General features: G+C 40.8%; 1 protein-coding gene across 9 annotated transcripts in view; it reads left to right on the top strand.

Moving 5' to 3' along the window:
• EPHA7 (EPH receptor A7) overlaps window positions 1-16,282 on the top strand; it is a 275,589-nt gene extending 259,307 nt beyond the window's left edge. For all 9 annotated transcript variants that reach the window (XM_082251257.1, XM_082251256.1, XM_082251253.1 and 6 more), the window contains 2 exons: window positions 10,472-10,627; window positions 15,019-16,282. In XM_082251257.1, the coding sequence (XP_082107383.1) occupies window positions 10,472-10,627; window positions 15,019-15,133 (271 nt within the window). In that variant the 3' untranslated portion in view covers window positions 15,134-16,282. The remainder of the gene's footprint in view (window positions 1-10,471; window positions 10,628-15,018) is intronic.
• Window positions 16,283-16,835: the final 553 nt, after the last annotated feature.

Below are 16,835 nucleotides of genomic sequence, written 5' to 3'. Positions count from 1 at the left end.
GGCGGTAAGTGGACGCTCCCAGAATAAAGTAGGGCTATGACGGAGGACTAGGGTATCAACTCTTGTTGGTTTTGTCAAAATTGCTATTAATTTTAACCTCCCTGGCGGTATGATTGTTTCCGATTTTAGGTGCTGAAAGCGGTACAATTATTTTGCATGTAATTCTTAAGGACGAGCAGCCCAAACCAACTATTTACATATGATTTTTTTTTTTACTGTGCGTTCTTCTTTATAACATCTCGGGTATGATAAAGTTTGAAACACAAAAATCATAAATTATAATATAATAAATAATTATTGCTATTAATTTTAACCTCCCTGGCGGTATGATTGTTTCCGATTTTAGGTGCTGAAAGCGGTACAATTATTTTGCATGTAATTCTTAAGGACGAGCAGCCCAAACCAACTATTTACATATGATTTTTTTTTTTACTGTGCGTTCTTCTTTATAACATCTCGGGTATGATAAAGTTTGAAACACAAAAATCATAAATTATAATATAATAAATAATTATTGCTATTAATTTTAACCTCCCTGGCGGTATGATTGTTTCCGATTTTAGGTGCTGAAAGCGGTACAATTATTTTGCATGTAATTCTTAAGGACGAGCAGCCCAAACCAACTATTTACATATGATTTTTTTTTTACTGTGCGTTCTTCTTTATAACATCTTGGGTATGATAAAGTTTGAAACACAAAAATCATAAATTATAATATAATAAATAATTATTGCTATTAATTTTAACCTCCCTGGCGGTATGATTGTTTCCGATTTTAGGTGCTGAAAGCGGTGCAATTATTTTGCATGTAATTCTTAAGGACGAGCAGCCCAAACCAACTATTTACATATGATTTTTTTTTTGTGCGTTCTTCTTTATAACATCTCGGGTATGATAAAGTTTGAAATACAAAAATCATAAATTATAATATAATAAATAATTATAAATAAGTTAAAGTGTGTATATATATATATATATATATATATATATATATATATATATATATATATATATAATAAGTTAAAGTGTGTATATATATATTGTATATATATATATATACACTTTAACTTATTTATAGTTATTTATTATATTATAATTTTATGATTTTGTGTTTCAAACTTTATCATACCCGAGATGCTATAAAAAAGAACGTACAGTAAAAAAAAATCCTATGTAAATAGTTGGTATATATATATATATATATATATATATACTTTAACTTATTTATAGTTATTATAAAACTGCAGGCAAGGGCACTGGGAGGCAAACTAAGGTCAATTTATTTTATTTAGTAATGTAATCCAATAGGATTACAATATATCAGTGTGTTTGTGTGTTTTACTTTTTGAATTTGCCGCTGGTTCCACCCCCCTGCGACGTGACTGCGACGTGACCCCTGCTCAGGGAATGGAAGCCAGGGCACACAGCATCAAGTGGAAGATCCGGCCGCCGTACACTGCCAGAATACATCGTGGGATCCTGGGGACAAGGTAAGTAACCTCTTCCAGGATCCAGCAATTTCTCCCTGGCGGTACCAGGAATACCGCCAGGGAGGTTAAAGCCACATTGCAAGTGAATAGGAAATAATTGATGGAAAGGAAACATGCTGCAAGTAAACTTTTAAAATACTTGAATTTTCTGTGCTTTAACCTTCAAATTTTTAAGTTAGCACAGGAAGTCAATGGCAGGCTGTCCAATCACAGCTGTTTTCAAAGTTTCTCATGCTCTTCTGTGACAATGGTGTCATTGTCCTTTTCTGTCAGTTGCCAGTAGAGTGGCTACAGATGAAGTTAAGGACATTTGCCATTAAAAAAAATGTAAAAAATGTGCATATAAATAACAGGTTAGTTTAGACCAGGGGTAGACAACCTTAAAGTGGTGGAGATCTACCTGAATAACATGGGAGAAGTCAAAGATCACCAGGCACAGTGTCGTCTACTCAGACCTGATTTAAACCTCTAATTGCTGTACTACCCTGTTGCAATCGCGTGCATTGCACAGCAATCATGGGTTTAAATCAGGTGGAGGCAACATATCACCTCCTCACCACTTGTCAAACACACTCAGATTGCTTTTTAGAAGAGCAGCAATGATTGCTGCACTTGTGAATGAGCCCTTACCCATACACCAATTGTCTATGGGTCATCCCATCTTTAATATGTAATCTGTTACTATTATTATTATCATCAATAAATTTTCTTCTTTTACAACTACTCTTGCCCTTAAAGTCCCCTTACCTGGGTTTGAGGCACCCACATCCACCACAACACCCTTAGTTGCATGTGGCAGCAGCACCCTTAGGGTTCATTCACACATAAAGTTGGGTTGGTAAAAACCTGTGGTTGGGTTGTGGTTTTGTACCACGTCCAATCCTTACCCCCTTTAGCTGCTAAGGCAACAGCCAAATGTGTTCACATGCCACAGCAGGAATTAAACCCCCTGTTGCTTTTGGTGGGTGCTACTGCCTGCCAATCCTGACCCATTCAAGTAAATGAGGCCAGTCTGCAAGTGCCCTGCAACTGCACGCTTCTGCAGGGTCCAAGGGGTTAAAGCCGGTTGTGAGAAAGCAATACAATGCTGCCTGCTTTAACCCCTTGTTTGCTGTACTGCACAAGGTTGCAGGGCATTTGCAGAGCAACCTTTTTCATTTTAATGGGTCATGCTTGGCAGGTGCTACACCCACCAATCATTACAGGGCATGTAACTCTTGCTGCGGCTGCAACATGTGTACACCCCTGGTCACTGCAGCAAAAGGAGCCCCAGTTGGGGCGGGAATGGTAAAAACATGTCTTAACTATGGGGTTCAACTCCATACTGCACTCCAACTGCATTCAGAAAGTGCACCAAAGCCACAGTATATAATAGAAGTCTTTGGCTACGCGCAACAAACCCACAGGAAAGCTGCAGGTACACTGCACTGCACCTGCGTGTGGGTAAACCACAGCACATCAGTGTAAAAGCAGCCCTATACTGTTATTCCAGGTGTATTGATTCACACTGACCTGAAGATCTCTTCACCACTCTGGAGACCGCTAGCCAGGATAAAAAGTGGAGTGCAGTTGGTATCACTCTACATGAGACAGGAGCCAGCACTACAAAGGAGGCATCGGCTTATGCGGCTCTTGCTCCCTACTACAGATCCAACTTTACAAGTAGTCCCTCTGCATTACACTCTGTTTGATGCTCTTGGATGGCGGGTCAGCAAAGCCAGACTGTGATCTACCAGTCACCTGGCCGCAATCTACTGGTAGTTCGCAATCTACAGGTTGCTGACCCTAATTTTAGACTGTTTAGACTGTTTCCTTAAAAAAAAAACACTGCTTTTAAAAACACTCTGTCTACGAGTTATTTAATGAATCAGAAATATATACATTTTGATATCAGCCTCTTATATGTGCTTCACAGCCAAAATGACAACACTGACTGAACAAAAGTATATGTTCTTTGGTATTTAGCACTGTTTATATATATATATATATATATATTTCTTTATCATTCATTAGGGGGACACACAGTTAACTCTGATACAAAAGAGTTATACCTTTGCTTACAGGAGATTGTACACTAGCAAACAAGCTGTTAGCCAGATATAAACCCTCACACTCCCATCATGCTGAAGTTTTTTCAATAGTGACTATGTTAGTCTGTAAATCAATGATGTAGCTATAAAATCAAGCAATCCTTAAAGTGATTCTAAAGGTATTATTTTATTAAAAAAAAAAAAAACATGTCATACTTACCTGCTCTGTGCTCTTCTTTTTCAGTCCCCCGCCCGTGGTCCTGGTTCATTACCCCTGCTGGGTGCCCCAAATAGCAAGCTTCTTTCTATAGGGGCACTCGAGCAGGCTTGAGCCAATACACACAGGTCGCAGCTCAGCCCCATCCCCTGCTCTCTCCTCATTGGCTCGCTGGCTGTGATTGACAGCAGGAGGAGCTAATGGCTCCCGCTGCTGTGTTACCCAGTGAGGAGAAAGAGACCCAGGAATGCCTCTGCTCTCATGCACATTACTGGATTGAATAATGGGATCAGGTAAGTATAAGGGGAGGTTTGGGGGAAGACCTGGCTCAGAAGGTATTTTATCTTAATGCGGTTGTAAGGCCCCTTTCACACTTATGTGACCTAAAAGTTCACGCAATTTTCACTGGACTTGAAGCAATGCCTATGTCTCTGGACCTCAAAACACATTAAAATCGGCCCAAAGTAGTGCAGGGACTACTTTGAAGTTGTTGCGACTTGAAGTCGTACATATATGAACGGTATTTATTGGAGATCATGGGGTACGACTTGTCATGCGACTTTGTAGTCGCATGGACAAATCGCAGGACAAGTCGCACAAGTGTGAAAGTGGCCTAAGCGTTTTTTTCTTACCTGCAAGGTAAAGGCATAATGTGCTAGTATACATTGTATATTAGAACATTTTATAAAACTTCCCTCAAAACAAAGCATTACAGCGATGCAATGTCATTGCTGGAGGCCGTTTCCATGTTCACTCACCTTGCTTCCAGGTTTCCGGGACTCCAGCTTTGTGAATGGCCAGTGCATGTGAGAGATGCCGTTAAGGGCACAGGGCTCTGAAGGTGGCTGTTCCTTTAGAGCGCATGCACCAGTGATTTCACTGGCTGCATGTACAATGCATTTACTCCTATAAATTTATTACAAGCTTACCTATAAGTAAAATTTAGAGATGGAAGCTTACTTCCTCTTTAATGCATAAAGTACATTAAAGGAGTTGTAAAGACAAACGATATTTTATCCTACCTGAGCTCCCTCTCTCTCCAGCGTTGTCCAGGAGTCCCTCGGCAGTCCGGGACTCCCCCCCCCCCTGATTGGCTGAGATACAGCCGGGGCGCCATTGGCTGCCGCGGCTGTCAATCAAAGTCAGCCAATCAGGAGAGAGAGGGGGGAGGGCCGAATGGCAGCTCCGTGTCTCAATGGACACAGAGCTGCAGCTTGGCTCGGGTGCCCCCATAGCAAGCTGCTTGCTGTGGGGGCACTCAATAGATAGGAGGGGCCAAGAGCAGCAAAAAGGGACCAGAGAAGAGGAGGATCTGGGCTGCTCTGTGCAAAACCAACTGCACAGAGGAGGTAAGTATTACATGTCTTGTTTTTTTTTAAAACAAGACTTTACAGTCACTTAAGAGTAAAAAAAACGTAAGGCTTTAGAACCACTTTAAATACACATAAATATTTGAATACCAAAATGTCTAAAGGAGTTTCCTATGCGTAACCAAAATATCCCGAGCAAAATTCTTAATAGACCAACCTAACAAAGATCTCCTCTCCCATATACTATTGGCACACTGGGTACAGTCACCAGTCAGGACATGCAGCTACAGGATTTAAACAATGGCAACACAACTTTAAAGACTGGTCAGTTTTAACAGAAAGAAGGTAATGTATTTTATTTAACCTTTTTATCTTAATTACTAAACTATTTCAGGCCAACAAACTTGCCTAAAAGTACATTTAATTTTTCAGTATGAGATTTACACTTTCTAGCAATTTGTATCATGTGCGTATCATGTAGGATTTGTATTCCGTGCCACTAGCTAACAATATAAAATTTGTAACACATAAACTGTTAGTTAAAATATTCATATCTATACTAATGACTATTATAGATAATGATATATATAATAATCATATCTATACTAATGACTTATACAAGCTAAATAAGTAAATTAGCTAGAAAAATAACTCAATTTTGGCTAAACCGCAATGCTTGCTGAGGAAAAGTAGTCATATCCACGAGAAGTTTTAAATAATGCAAGCAGTGTGTGTCCGCAATGGATGGTGTGTGGGGTGTCTTTTTAACCCTGAAAAGTTGGACCCCTGGGTTTTAATGTCAGATATGCAGTAGACATAGAGTGCATATTTGTATTTCTTCTCTTTGCATAGGCTTCCTCTATGTACTACAAATCACAATGTACCCATGTACTAAAGTCACAAGCCACAAACATACTGGTAACTTGGCTTCCACCCAAATCTATATCATCTAAAGGATTAGCAGTTCTCTTCATACAAAGAAAGAATTTTCACATATTCAGTCCAGCAGTTTCTAATTTTAAAACAATAATTTATGTTTTCATTAAACTGAAGTGCTTTTTCAAATATTATTACATGAGTGATGATTTACACATTTGCTGATTAATAGTGTTTGTATTTTTTTAAGAAATCTTGAACTGAACTTAAAGTGGTATTCAACCTAAAAACAAAAATGTGTAAAATTTAAGTTAATTGATTCTTACATGTGGTGGGTGCATTTGTTTTCTTTTTTATGCTTCCTTTTACCTGGTCATCCAGCCAGTAAGTCTGTTATTTTTCAACTTTTTACTTCAGATCATGCTATCCAAGTAAAGGGTTGAAACCAATAATTTAATGTTGACAGAGGTACTTAAAACAGTCAGCTTTTATTCATTTCTGTAAAACATTTGTAGCACAATTCCCAGCCGTTTTGCTGGATATGGGTTCCCCCTGGGTCACCGGGTGCAGCAGAAGTACCTTTGAGTATGTTTCTCCAAGTGTGAGCACTGAGACAATGACCAGTCCAGTATCTTTGGGTTTTTTGTATTTATTTGGTAACTTGGATAGGAGAAGGGATGAGTGGGATACTCCTTGAACTAAACTAGGCTCATTAAACTGAGACACTTGAACAATACTGTTAACGCTGACTTGACGCTGGTTAACACTGGCCGAATGCCTGCTAACGCTGACTTGACTTGAGACTGCTTTCTCACTAAAGAAGTCCTCTTTAAAGCTCCCCCTAAGCACTCCTGCTGAGGTAGCTATTTGAATACACTGCTGCACTGCTGAACACTTCAGGGCCCGCACCAGCACCCTCTTTTCTCTGACTAATCTTCAGGGCTTAGACACTGGCACCCCCTTTCTCAATCGCAACTACTGGTTAGCTGGCTCCTGGATCCCTTTGACCTTCTGGAGTGGCCCCCTCTCCTAGGCAGACCCCTGGGCAGTTTAGGAGTACTCACATCAGTGTTTTTCCTGGAAACTTCTGGCCAGCAGCTCCACCCGGTCCACAGCACTCTGGATCCTTCCTGCAGCCCAGCTCAATCTCCAGTCCTGTGGGCTGACTGCCCAGGACACCCTCACTTGCTCTGACAGGAGGAGACACAGCCGTCGGCCTCCTCCTGGGACTCTGCTTCCTGCCAAAAAACCCCCTGTCACATGCTCCCCTCAGACCTATAACTCATCCCAGGGTGCATTATGGCAAACTCCGCCCACTGAGACAGCTATAAGCCCTGGTGTGCTATTGGCCAGGTTTCCTCCACTGTCCAATAAGAGCCCTCATTGGAAACAGTGGGGACTCAACAGATCACACCTAGAAACATGTGACAGCCTAACTAAATGATCAGGCCCCCCTGATATGCAGACAGGGCCACATATATGATTTTTCCTAGCACCTACCTAGGAGGGAGCTACACATTTATCCCAAAATAAAAAAAATGTTTCTGTAACTGCTTAAAAATTTGTTAGCTGGAGTTCAGCTTCAATGTGTTAAGCCGGCCATAGACGGATCAAAATTTGTACGCTTCAGCAGGAAATGGGCAACCTTTGTACTGAAGGAAATCCATTGATCAATTTCAGTACAGCCAGCCTGTCAGGTTTTGTCATTCTAGCACTGGTGGCCGCTATAGCGGCCGCCAGTAATCATTCTATTCTGACTGCTGGGAAACCTCCCGCTGTCAGAATACAATAGTGCAGCATGAGGAATTCCCCTGTCAACTGCTGTCAAAGTTGTCTGTTTTACTACTTCATTTAGAATGCAGGCACCCTAAAGCCAGCCAAACATGGATCAAAATTCAGCCAGTTCAGCAGGGACTAGCCGAATTTCAGTGCATGTATGGGGCACTTTGATTTTTCAGAAGTTGTTCTACGAATTGACTTCTGTACAACCAGCCTGTCAGGTTTTTCCCACTCGATCAGCATTGCAGGCTAAAGGTGGCAGTGCTGATCAGTGTATTCTGATGGCAGGGAAGTCTCTCCTCTGGGATAATATAAATGTTCAGTTTGGAGGACTCCCTCTTTCACATCAAATGAATGTATAGGGGAATTGGCCACTTCATCTGTGTGCTGCCTAAGACAAGAAGTGTGTTACTGGCTGGATCAACAGGTGCAATAAAGAAAATAAGCATAAATAAGAAAACAAATGCAGCCACCACATCTAAGGATTAGTAAAATGCAATATATTTAATTTTTTGTTTTTTGTTTAATACTGCTTTAATATTGCAAGCAGCAAAAACTGTAGAACATATGTGTTATCTTCTTATTACAGCAACTCTGATATTATATGCTTGCAGTTGTTTAGGTCATAAACATGCAAATAGTTGGAGCTAAGTAAGAATGAAAAAGTTAAAACTTTGTAAAAACGGGTGTGTTTTATTTATAAATAGGTATAAAATCAAAGGGACATGACTTGCCAAATAGATGTCTGGAGCCACACATGTTAACCTGTCGGCGACCACCCGCCGCCTTTTTACTGCGGCAGGGTGGCTCTCCTGCGCAAACCGACGTAGACCTACACCGGTCACACGCCTGCAGCTATTTGTGGGAAAAAAAGGACATCAATTTTATTTAGGTACAGCGTCGTACGACCGCGAAATTTTCCCTTAAAGTAAGGCAGTGCCGAATCACAAAATATGGCCTGGTCATTAAGGGGGAAAATCTTCCCATCCAGAAGTGGTTAAAGAACTAGAAAATCTCAAGGAAATTTTTTTGCCCCTAATTGCACAAATACCAGTACTTAAGTTTGTCCCCAGTTCTGCTATGTTATCAGATAGACTGCTGTGTTATCAGATAGATTGCTGTGTTATCAGATAGACTGCTGTGTTATCAGATAGATTGCTGTGTTATCAGATAGACTGCTGTGTTATCAGATAGATTGCTGTGTTATCAGATAGATTGCTGTGTTATCAGATAGATTGCTGTGTTATCAGATAGATTGCTGTGTTATCAGATAGACTGCTGTGTTATCAGATAGATTGCTGTGTTATCAGATAGATTGCTGTGTTATCAGATAGACTGCTGTGTTATCAGATAGATTGCTGTGTTATCAGATAGATTGCTGTGTTATCAGATAGACTGCTGTGTTATCAGATAGATTGCTGTGTTATCAGATAGATGGCAGTGTTATCAGATAGACTGCTGTGTTATCAGATAGATGGCAGTGTTATCAGATAGACTGCTGTGTTATCAGATATACTGCTGTGTTATCATATAGATGGCAGTGTTATCAGATAGACTGCTGTATTATCAGATAGATTGCTGTGTTATCAGATAGATTGCTGTGTTATCAGATAGACTGCTGTGTTATCAGATAGACTGCTGTGTTATCAGATAGACTGCTGTGTTATCAGATAGATTGCTGTGTTATCAGATAGATTGCTGTGTTATCAGATCGACTGCTGTGTTATCAGAGAGACTGCTGTGTTATCAGAGAGACTGCTGTGTTATCAGAGAGACTGCTGTGTTATCAGAGAGACTGCTGTGTTACCAGAGAGACTGCTGTGTTACCAGAGAGACTGCTGTGTTACCAGAGAGACTGCTGTGTTACCAGAGAGACTGCTGTGTTATCAGATAGATTGCTGTGTTATCAGATAGATTGCTGTGTTATCAGATAGATTGCTGTGTTATCAGATAGACTGCTGTGTTATCAGATAGACTGCTGTGTTATCAGATAGACTGCTGTGTTATCAGATAGACTGCTGTGTTATCAGATAGACTGCTGTGTTATCAGATAGACTGCTGTGTTATCAGATAGACTGCTGTGTTATCAGATAGACTGCTGTGTTAACAGATAGACTGCTGTGTTAACAGATAGACTGCTGTGTTATCAGATAGACTGCCATATTGTCATATATACTACCATGTTGCCAGAAGGACTGACATGTAAGGGAGATGGTCATGCAAGACACGTTAATGTATAAGAGATGCCATGTTAGGTACCCTAACATGGCATGTAGAGACTTCTGTGTGAGAAAGGCGTGCATGTAAAAGATGCTAATATCTCAGAAACTGCCTATTAACCTAATTTGTACGACAGTGTAAAACGCTACTCCTGCCACATATTGTAGCAGTAATGTCGTTATTTTACTGCAGAGTGAGCTTGATCCTTTCTTGCCTTTTTCTGTGTAATGCCATTAAACATCACAACTCACACAAGAGAGGCAGGCGGGACAAAAGATACATTTTCCTAGAAAGCTTTGAGTTAGATGCTATTACTGTTCCAGAGCAGTGGTAAAATCATCCACTGTACCACCAGCAAGTGGCAAACATGCCAGTCTTTTACCCAATATCATAGAATGGGTGTGACTGCATACATAGTACCATTTTAGATTAAGACTTACACCCCTAACCAACCATTTTTAATGAATTACATTTCAATAAGAACATCACTATGAAGTGGATTAACATGAATTACTGACATTCTTTTTTTGTTTTTTCAATTATGTTTAGGCCTGTAAGCCCACTATTGGACCAAAACACCCTTGATTTCTCAACATTCTGCTCCGTTGGAGAGTGGCTAGAAGCTATTAAGATGGAACGATATAAGGAGAATTTCAGTTCAGCAGGATATAATTCCCTTGATGCTGTGGCCAGGATGACTATCAAGTAAGCTTAATGTAATGGTTAAAGTAAATATAAATGCTTTTTTTTTTTTTCTTTAATAACAAACATGTTATATTTAGCTGCTCTGTGCAATGGTTTTGCAAAGAGCAGTCCAGATTCTCCTCATCTCGGGTCCCCCATCGGTGCTCTTAGAGTCTCCTCTTCTTTGTGTGTCACCATAGGAAGGCGTTTCCTTCTGTGGCACATCTGTGGGCTCGATTCTGAGTCACGCTGTCTGTGTCCATTGACACAGACTGTGTGGTTCAGCCCCTCTCACCCACCCAGTCCCTCATCACAGGATATGATTGACAGCAGCAGGAGCCCATGGCTTCCTCTGTTATCAGTCTGTCCTGTGAGGAGAGAGAGCAGAGAGACGTGGCTCTCAAGCACAGTGATGGATCAAGAATGGGCTCAGGTAATTATAAGGGGAGCTAGTGGGAAGCTGCACAAAGAAGGTTTTTTGCATTCTGTGCATTAAAGTGGAAAACTTTCTACCTTTACAACCACTTTAATAAACAAATCTAATCTAGTGTTTTGGTGGACAGTAAAGCTGGCCATACACTAGTAGATATTCGAATGATAGTTCATATAAATGTTCTTACAAACATTTGTATGAACATTTTCAGTACTTTGGATGACTAAACGAATGTTCTAAAAAATATATATATATTTTTTTCAACATTCAGTTTTGAAAAGAATTGACTTTTCTGAAGGAAAACCACACACACTGTTGACATTTGTTTGAGAAAAATTTTCGATCCTGTTCTTTCAAATTTTTTTCATCACTGCAATAGTTAACGAACCTCAGGTTGACCTAATAATTATAAAGCCAAACGAGCATTCTTAAAGGAATATTTTTTTGAGCACAATTCCACAAACATATGGCCTGCCTAACAGTATTCTGTACTGTGCAATAAATATAATGTCATTCAATGCAATCAAATTAATGGGAATTGCTAAACACTATCTATATCATTTACTAAAAATAAAGTAAAAATACTACGTTGTACAAGGTAATGAGTGTTTAAACAACTGTTTAGTTGTTAGATGGCAGTTGCAATTTAGACATGTATTTGTATTTACTAATAATCATGCAGGTTCCTCTCAGTCCATTTTATATGTATATATATATATATATATATATATATATATATATATACGCGTTTCCTAAACCATAATTCAGAGTTCCTTTGGCTATTTTGGTGGGCTTTTGTTCACTTCAGATTCTCTTCCAATACAAGACTACAGAAACTCAAAAGCAGCTTGTAGCAGGTCAAATGCAGGGGGAAATCAAATTAAACTGTCAATGATTTTTGAATGATTTCAGAAGCATTTTAAACTGTCAAAAGCAAGCTGCATCCTGGGTAATGAGATCGCTGATCCTGCTGCGGTGACACAGTGTTTCCGCTCATTTTTTAGTACTCTTTACACCTCTAGGGCTCCCGCTGACTGCACTGACATGCACGACTTTTTGGACTCTGTTGACTTTCCCACTTTGACACCCGACCAGTTGGCGACCCTCGAGGCACCCATCTCTGTGGAAGAGATTGCAGCAGCCGTGTCCAAGTTCCCTAGGTCTAAGGCCCCCGGCCTGGACGGCCTCCCGATTGAATTTTTCTCCCAATATTCGGAACTCCTTTCTCCTAAATTATTGGCTTTGTTTCAATCTCTATTCAAAGATGCAACCCTACCCCCTTCTATGCGGGAGGCGCTAATTGTGCTCATTCCCAAGCCGGGCAAGGATGTACACGCCCCAGAGTCTTACCGTCCCATCTCTTTGCTCCCAGTAGACACTAAAATCCTTGCGAAAATTTTATCCCTCCGCCTTAACAAGGTGATCCTTTCACTCATACACTCGGACCAGGCCGGGTTCATGCCTGGGAGGAACACCTCATTTAACCTTCGCCGGTTATTTATGAATCTCCAGGCACGGCACGACGGAATGGGTGGCAGGGTGGTGGTCTCATTGGACACGGCTAAAGCATTTGATTCGGTAGAGTGGCCGTTTCTGTGGACCTGTCTGGACCGGTACGGCTTTGGACCTAATTTTATTAAGTGGGTCAAACTTCTATATAGCGCCCCGGTAGCTAGGGTCCTGGCAAATGGCTGGCAGTCGACCGCCTTCCCTTTATCCCGTGGCACTCGACAGGGGTGCCCCCTCTCCCCCCTGCTGTATGCCCTGGCCGCGGAACCTCTGGCGATGGCCATTAGAGCACATCCCGGGATTCGAGGTCTACGTAAGGGACCGTTGGAGGAGAAGATCAGCATGTATGCAGATGACACTTTGTTATATTTGGAAGACTCTCGGGAATCCCTACTCACGGCCCTTTCTTTAATTGAACGGTATGGACGATTCTCCGGTTTTCAGATAAACTGGGATAAGTCACAAATTCTCCCGCTTGACGAGAGCCCACAGGCAATCACCCCCGCAAGCCCAGCCCTACAATGTGTATCCCGCATTAAATACTTAGGGATTCAAGTGACAGCTAACTCAGCAGATTATGTCCCGGATAACGTTCAACCCCTGTTCCCTCTGCTTAAGGCTAAAATTCAAGTATGGTCCAAATTACCTCTGGGAGTGATGGGTAGAGTCAATTTAATTAAAATGATTCTCCTTCCCAAAATACTTTATGTTGTATGGCACTCTCCTATTTACCTGCCACTCAAGCTGTTTAAGCAGATGGAATCACTCCTCAAGACCTTTGTTTGGGGTGCTAACCGGCACAAGATCTCCTGGCGCAAACTCAAAAATCCTACAAACCTAGGGGGATTGGCCCTGCCGGATTTTAATCTGTACTATCTGGCAGCTCAGTTGTCCCAGTTCTTTCACATAGATAAAACGGATAGAGAACGTTTTTTGACCCTGCTCTGCCCTGGGTGGGCTCATCCCCTCGGGGACCCCCTCCTAGTTATCCTTAGGGGTGTCAGGGGCTCGCCGGAGCCCTTGTGCCCCAGATCTCTTCTATACCACTATTGTCGGATCTGGGAGGTGGTAGCGTCCAGGCTTCGGTGCCCTCCATTTCACACATTCACCCCTCTGTGGCATAACAGCGCATTACGCGAGTTCCTTTCCATCCCTGACCTGTCGATATGGAGCGGGAGGGGTATTCTTCTCCTTAGCCATATCTCCACGACCACTGGTCTGCGGTCTTACGAGGCCTTGCAGGACCAGTTTGCGATCCAGGGCCCCATGCACTACAGATACTTACAGCTCTCCCATGCCTATAGATCTCAATTCCCTGATGGCCCTCCTGAGCTAGAGTCGGTTACCACCCTTGAGATTGTTAAAAGTACAGCACCCAGTCACCTTATTTCCATGTTCTACTCTGAACTTCACACACCTTCCTCGGCCACCTTGGCTTTTGCACTTAAGACCCGCTGGGAGCGCAGTGTGGGGGCCATGGAGGATGAGGAATGGGAGGATGCCCTGGAGACGTGCCGCAGAGTGTCGCCAAAACTGTCGGATCGCCTAACTCAGACCTTTATAATACACCAGGCTTATCTCACCCCACTTAGACTGTCCAAATATCACCCTGACTTGGTCCCTTCTTGTCCTATGTGTGGAGACCCTGACGCCTCCTTCTTTCATCTCTTGTGGAGCTGTCCCCAATTACAGACTTTATGGCAACAAGTAGTCACATTCCTCCATGACAAGATGGGGTCTCCTCTGCAACTCTCCCCTAAGGAGTGTCTCCTGGGGGTTTACCCAGATGGAGAAATGCCCAAATCCACTGTCATATTTCTTCAGGAAACTTTGTTTATAGTACGTAAACTGATAGCCAGGAGGTGGATGAGACCTACTCCTCCTACTCTAGGTTTGTGGATTAAGGAGGTTAATAGTGTCATCCCATTTCATAAACTTTTATATAAACATAGGGGGTGCCCTCAGAAGTTCAACAAGATTTGGGACAAATGGGTGCAGTGCCCTGATACGGCTCGGTAATGCAGTGGGTAACTATTCTATGTTGACCGCCCCTGGTAAATCAATATTTTCTGTTCGAGGGTTGGATCGACGGAGAGCCACTGACTACTGTTTTGTTTTTTACTATGTCTGTTCTGTCTCTCGGTGCTGATCATTTTGTATATTTGTATTTTTGTACCCCAATGTGTTATGAACCTGATTGCAGTTTCAATGCACGGTTTATTTTTGTATTGTACCAAAATTTCAATAAACCTCACTGTTTTGAAAAAAAAAAAAGCAAGCTGCATTTGCCCTTTGAGTCCAAAGCCCACTGACACAGGCTCTAAAAGGTCCAGATAGAGCCTGTGCCCTGGAGCCACCGGCAAGGAATTCCCATTACCAGACTTTTTGTGATACAGTGTGTTTATTTGTTTTTTTTTTTTTTAACACTTCATATCTAAAAGAGGCCCTAAAGCTATATTTCTCTCCACAGTGATGTCATGAGCTTAGGAATTTCATTGGTCGGCCACCAAAAGAAGATAATGAGCAGTATTCAGACTATGAGAGCACAAATGTTACACCTTCATGGAACAGGGATACAGGTGTGATAGACAGCCCTCCCTAAAGAGGGAGGAAGGACTATGAGATAACAGCACTGGCCTTCACTATACAATAACTGCTGCTAGAATATGCTCAGTTTACTGAGCCTTCTGTACTACGGCTTTCTGCAGTAGATGAAAACCAACTAGATCCTCAAGCACCTACAGACTTGAACTCCTAAGTGCCACCGGACCTTACCTGAGTGAGAAATTGGATCAAAACTATGTGGCAAGGAAAACAGCAGTAATAACAAAGTACTACCTGATCAAAAACAACAAAATAGAGCTCTCTAACCTCCTTTTTGCCCAATGAACTTTTTTCAAATGTACTGTACATAAATAATTTTGAAAAAGAATATATTTGTTGGACAAAATCTCAAGATTGTTGGTAAATACGGCAAACTATTTTCCTTAAGCTGTGTTTTATGATATAACCTTATTTTTTAATGTGTTATTCTCCTTAGATTTTCTTTTGAGGGTAAATATGTTGAATTGCACACAGATTAGGAGACTTTGGCATGATTACAAGTTATATTTCGAATGCTGTTATTTAGGCATCTTAGATATCTATGTAGATGTTGGTAAATCATCAGCTGGTGAGTAAAATCTGCAGGTTAATAACTGTTTATTTTTAGATATTTTCTAAAGACTTGCTGAATACAAAGCAATAATGGCACTCAGTGCGGCCATGGCACCTTTGATACAGCGTACACAGTGAAAACATTATGTGATTTATAAATTGCTAAATTGAGAGTTATTTAATTCTCTGAAAAACAGGGTCTCCTAAAATACATACAAGAAACAGTACTGTAAAGTATCAAGCCTTCCCTATGCGAATGTCAATTTTAATAAAAAAAAGACTATTGTGATAAAGTCACTGTCTAAACCTTTCACTGCCTGCGATAACTGCAAGGTGACTGAGAAATCAGCTTTTTTTTTTCTTTCCTTTTTACAACAATTTGAAATAGCCAAATTATATTTTGTACAAGATCTTGTTGAATGCAATTCCTATTTGATTGTATGGTTTTAGATTTTGTATTTATATATATCAGGGTGAAAAGGGTAGCTCTTATGTTTTAAAGAGTTTGACATGTTAAAACACCCACACTTTAGGACTGGTTAACTAAATTAGTCATTTTTAGTGTTTTTTTTTTTTTTTTTCAAATATCTAATCGGGTTCAGGGAAATGTCCAACCTTTTTAAACTCCCACAAACCTGGTTGGGTATTTAAAGTAAATACATACTGAAGCAAAATGTACTACAATAGTAAACCAGCCCCTTAAACTGCATCACATGTTAAATAGGTTAGTACTTTTGTTTTTTAAGTAGGTAACTATCAGACGAGAGCAATTTTCGTCTTTTTCTGTCTACCAGAAGCAATAATGAATTGTGTCTTTCTAGATATTCCCTCTGTGCATATCTTTAGAGTAAGAGATATATTTGTAAAATATGTTAGATGGTGGATGACCCATCATGTAGAATCCTGTCCTTCCGAAAAGATTTGGGTTGCTTAAAGAAAGATCCCAGGGATCAGTAATTGGTCTTCTTTGATTATGTGGGCATCCACAGAAATTGTAAATGTTTCAGTGTAAAGTGTGTAAATTTTATTTATACTGTCTTGTTTTGTACACACATTTCTCTGTAGTGAGCTCTGAATATGTTGAAAATGCACTATATTTTTCTATTTTACTTGCAGAGGATCACAAAAACA

Source organism: Pelophylax lessonae (assembly GCF_965119305.1).
Source record: "Pelophylax lessonae genome assembly, chromosome: 3".
Classification (NCBI taxonomy): Eukaryota; Metazoa; Chordata; class Amphibia; order Anura; family Ranidae; genus Pelophylax; species Pelophylax lessonae.
This window is presented reverse-complemented; position numbering and strand designations above follow the sequence as displayed.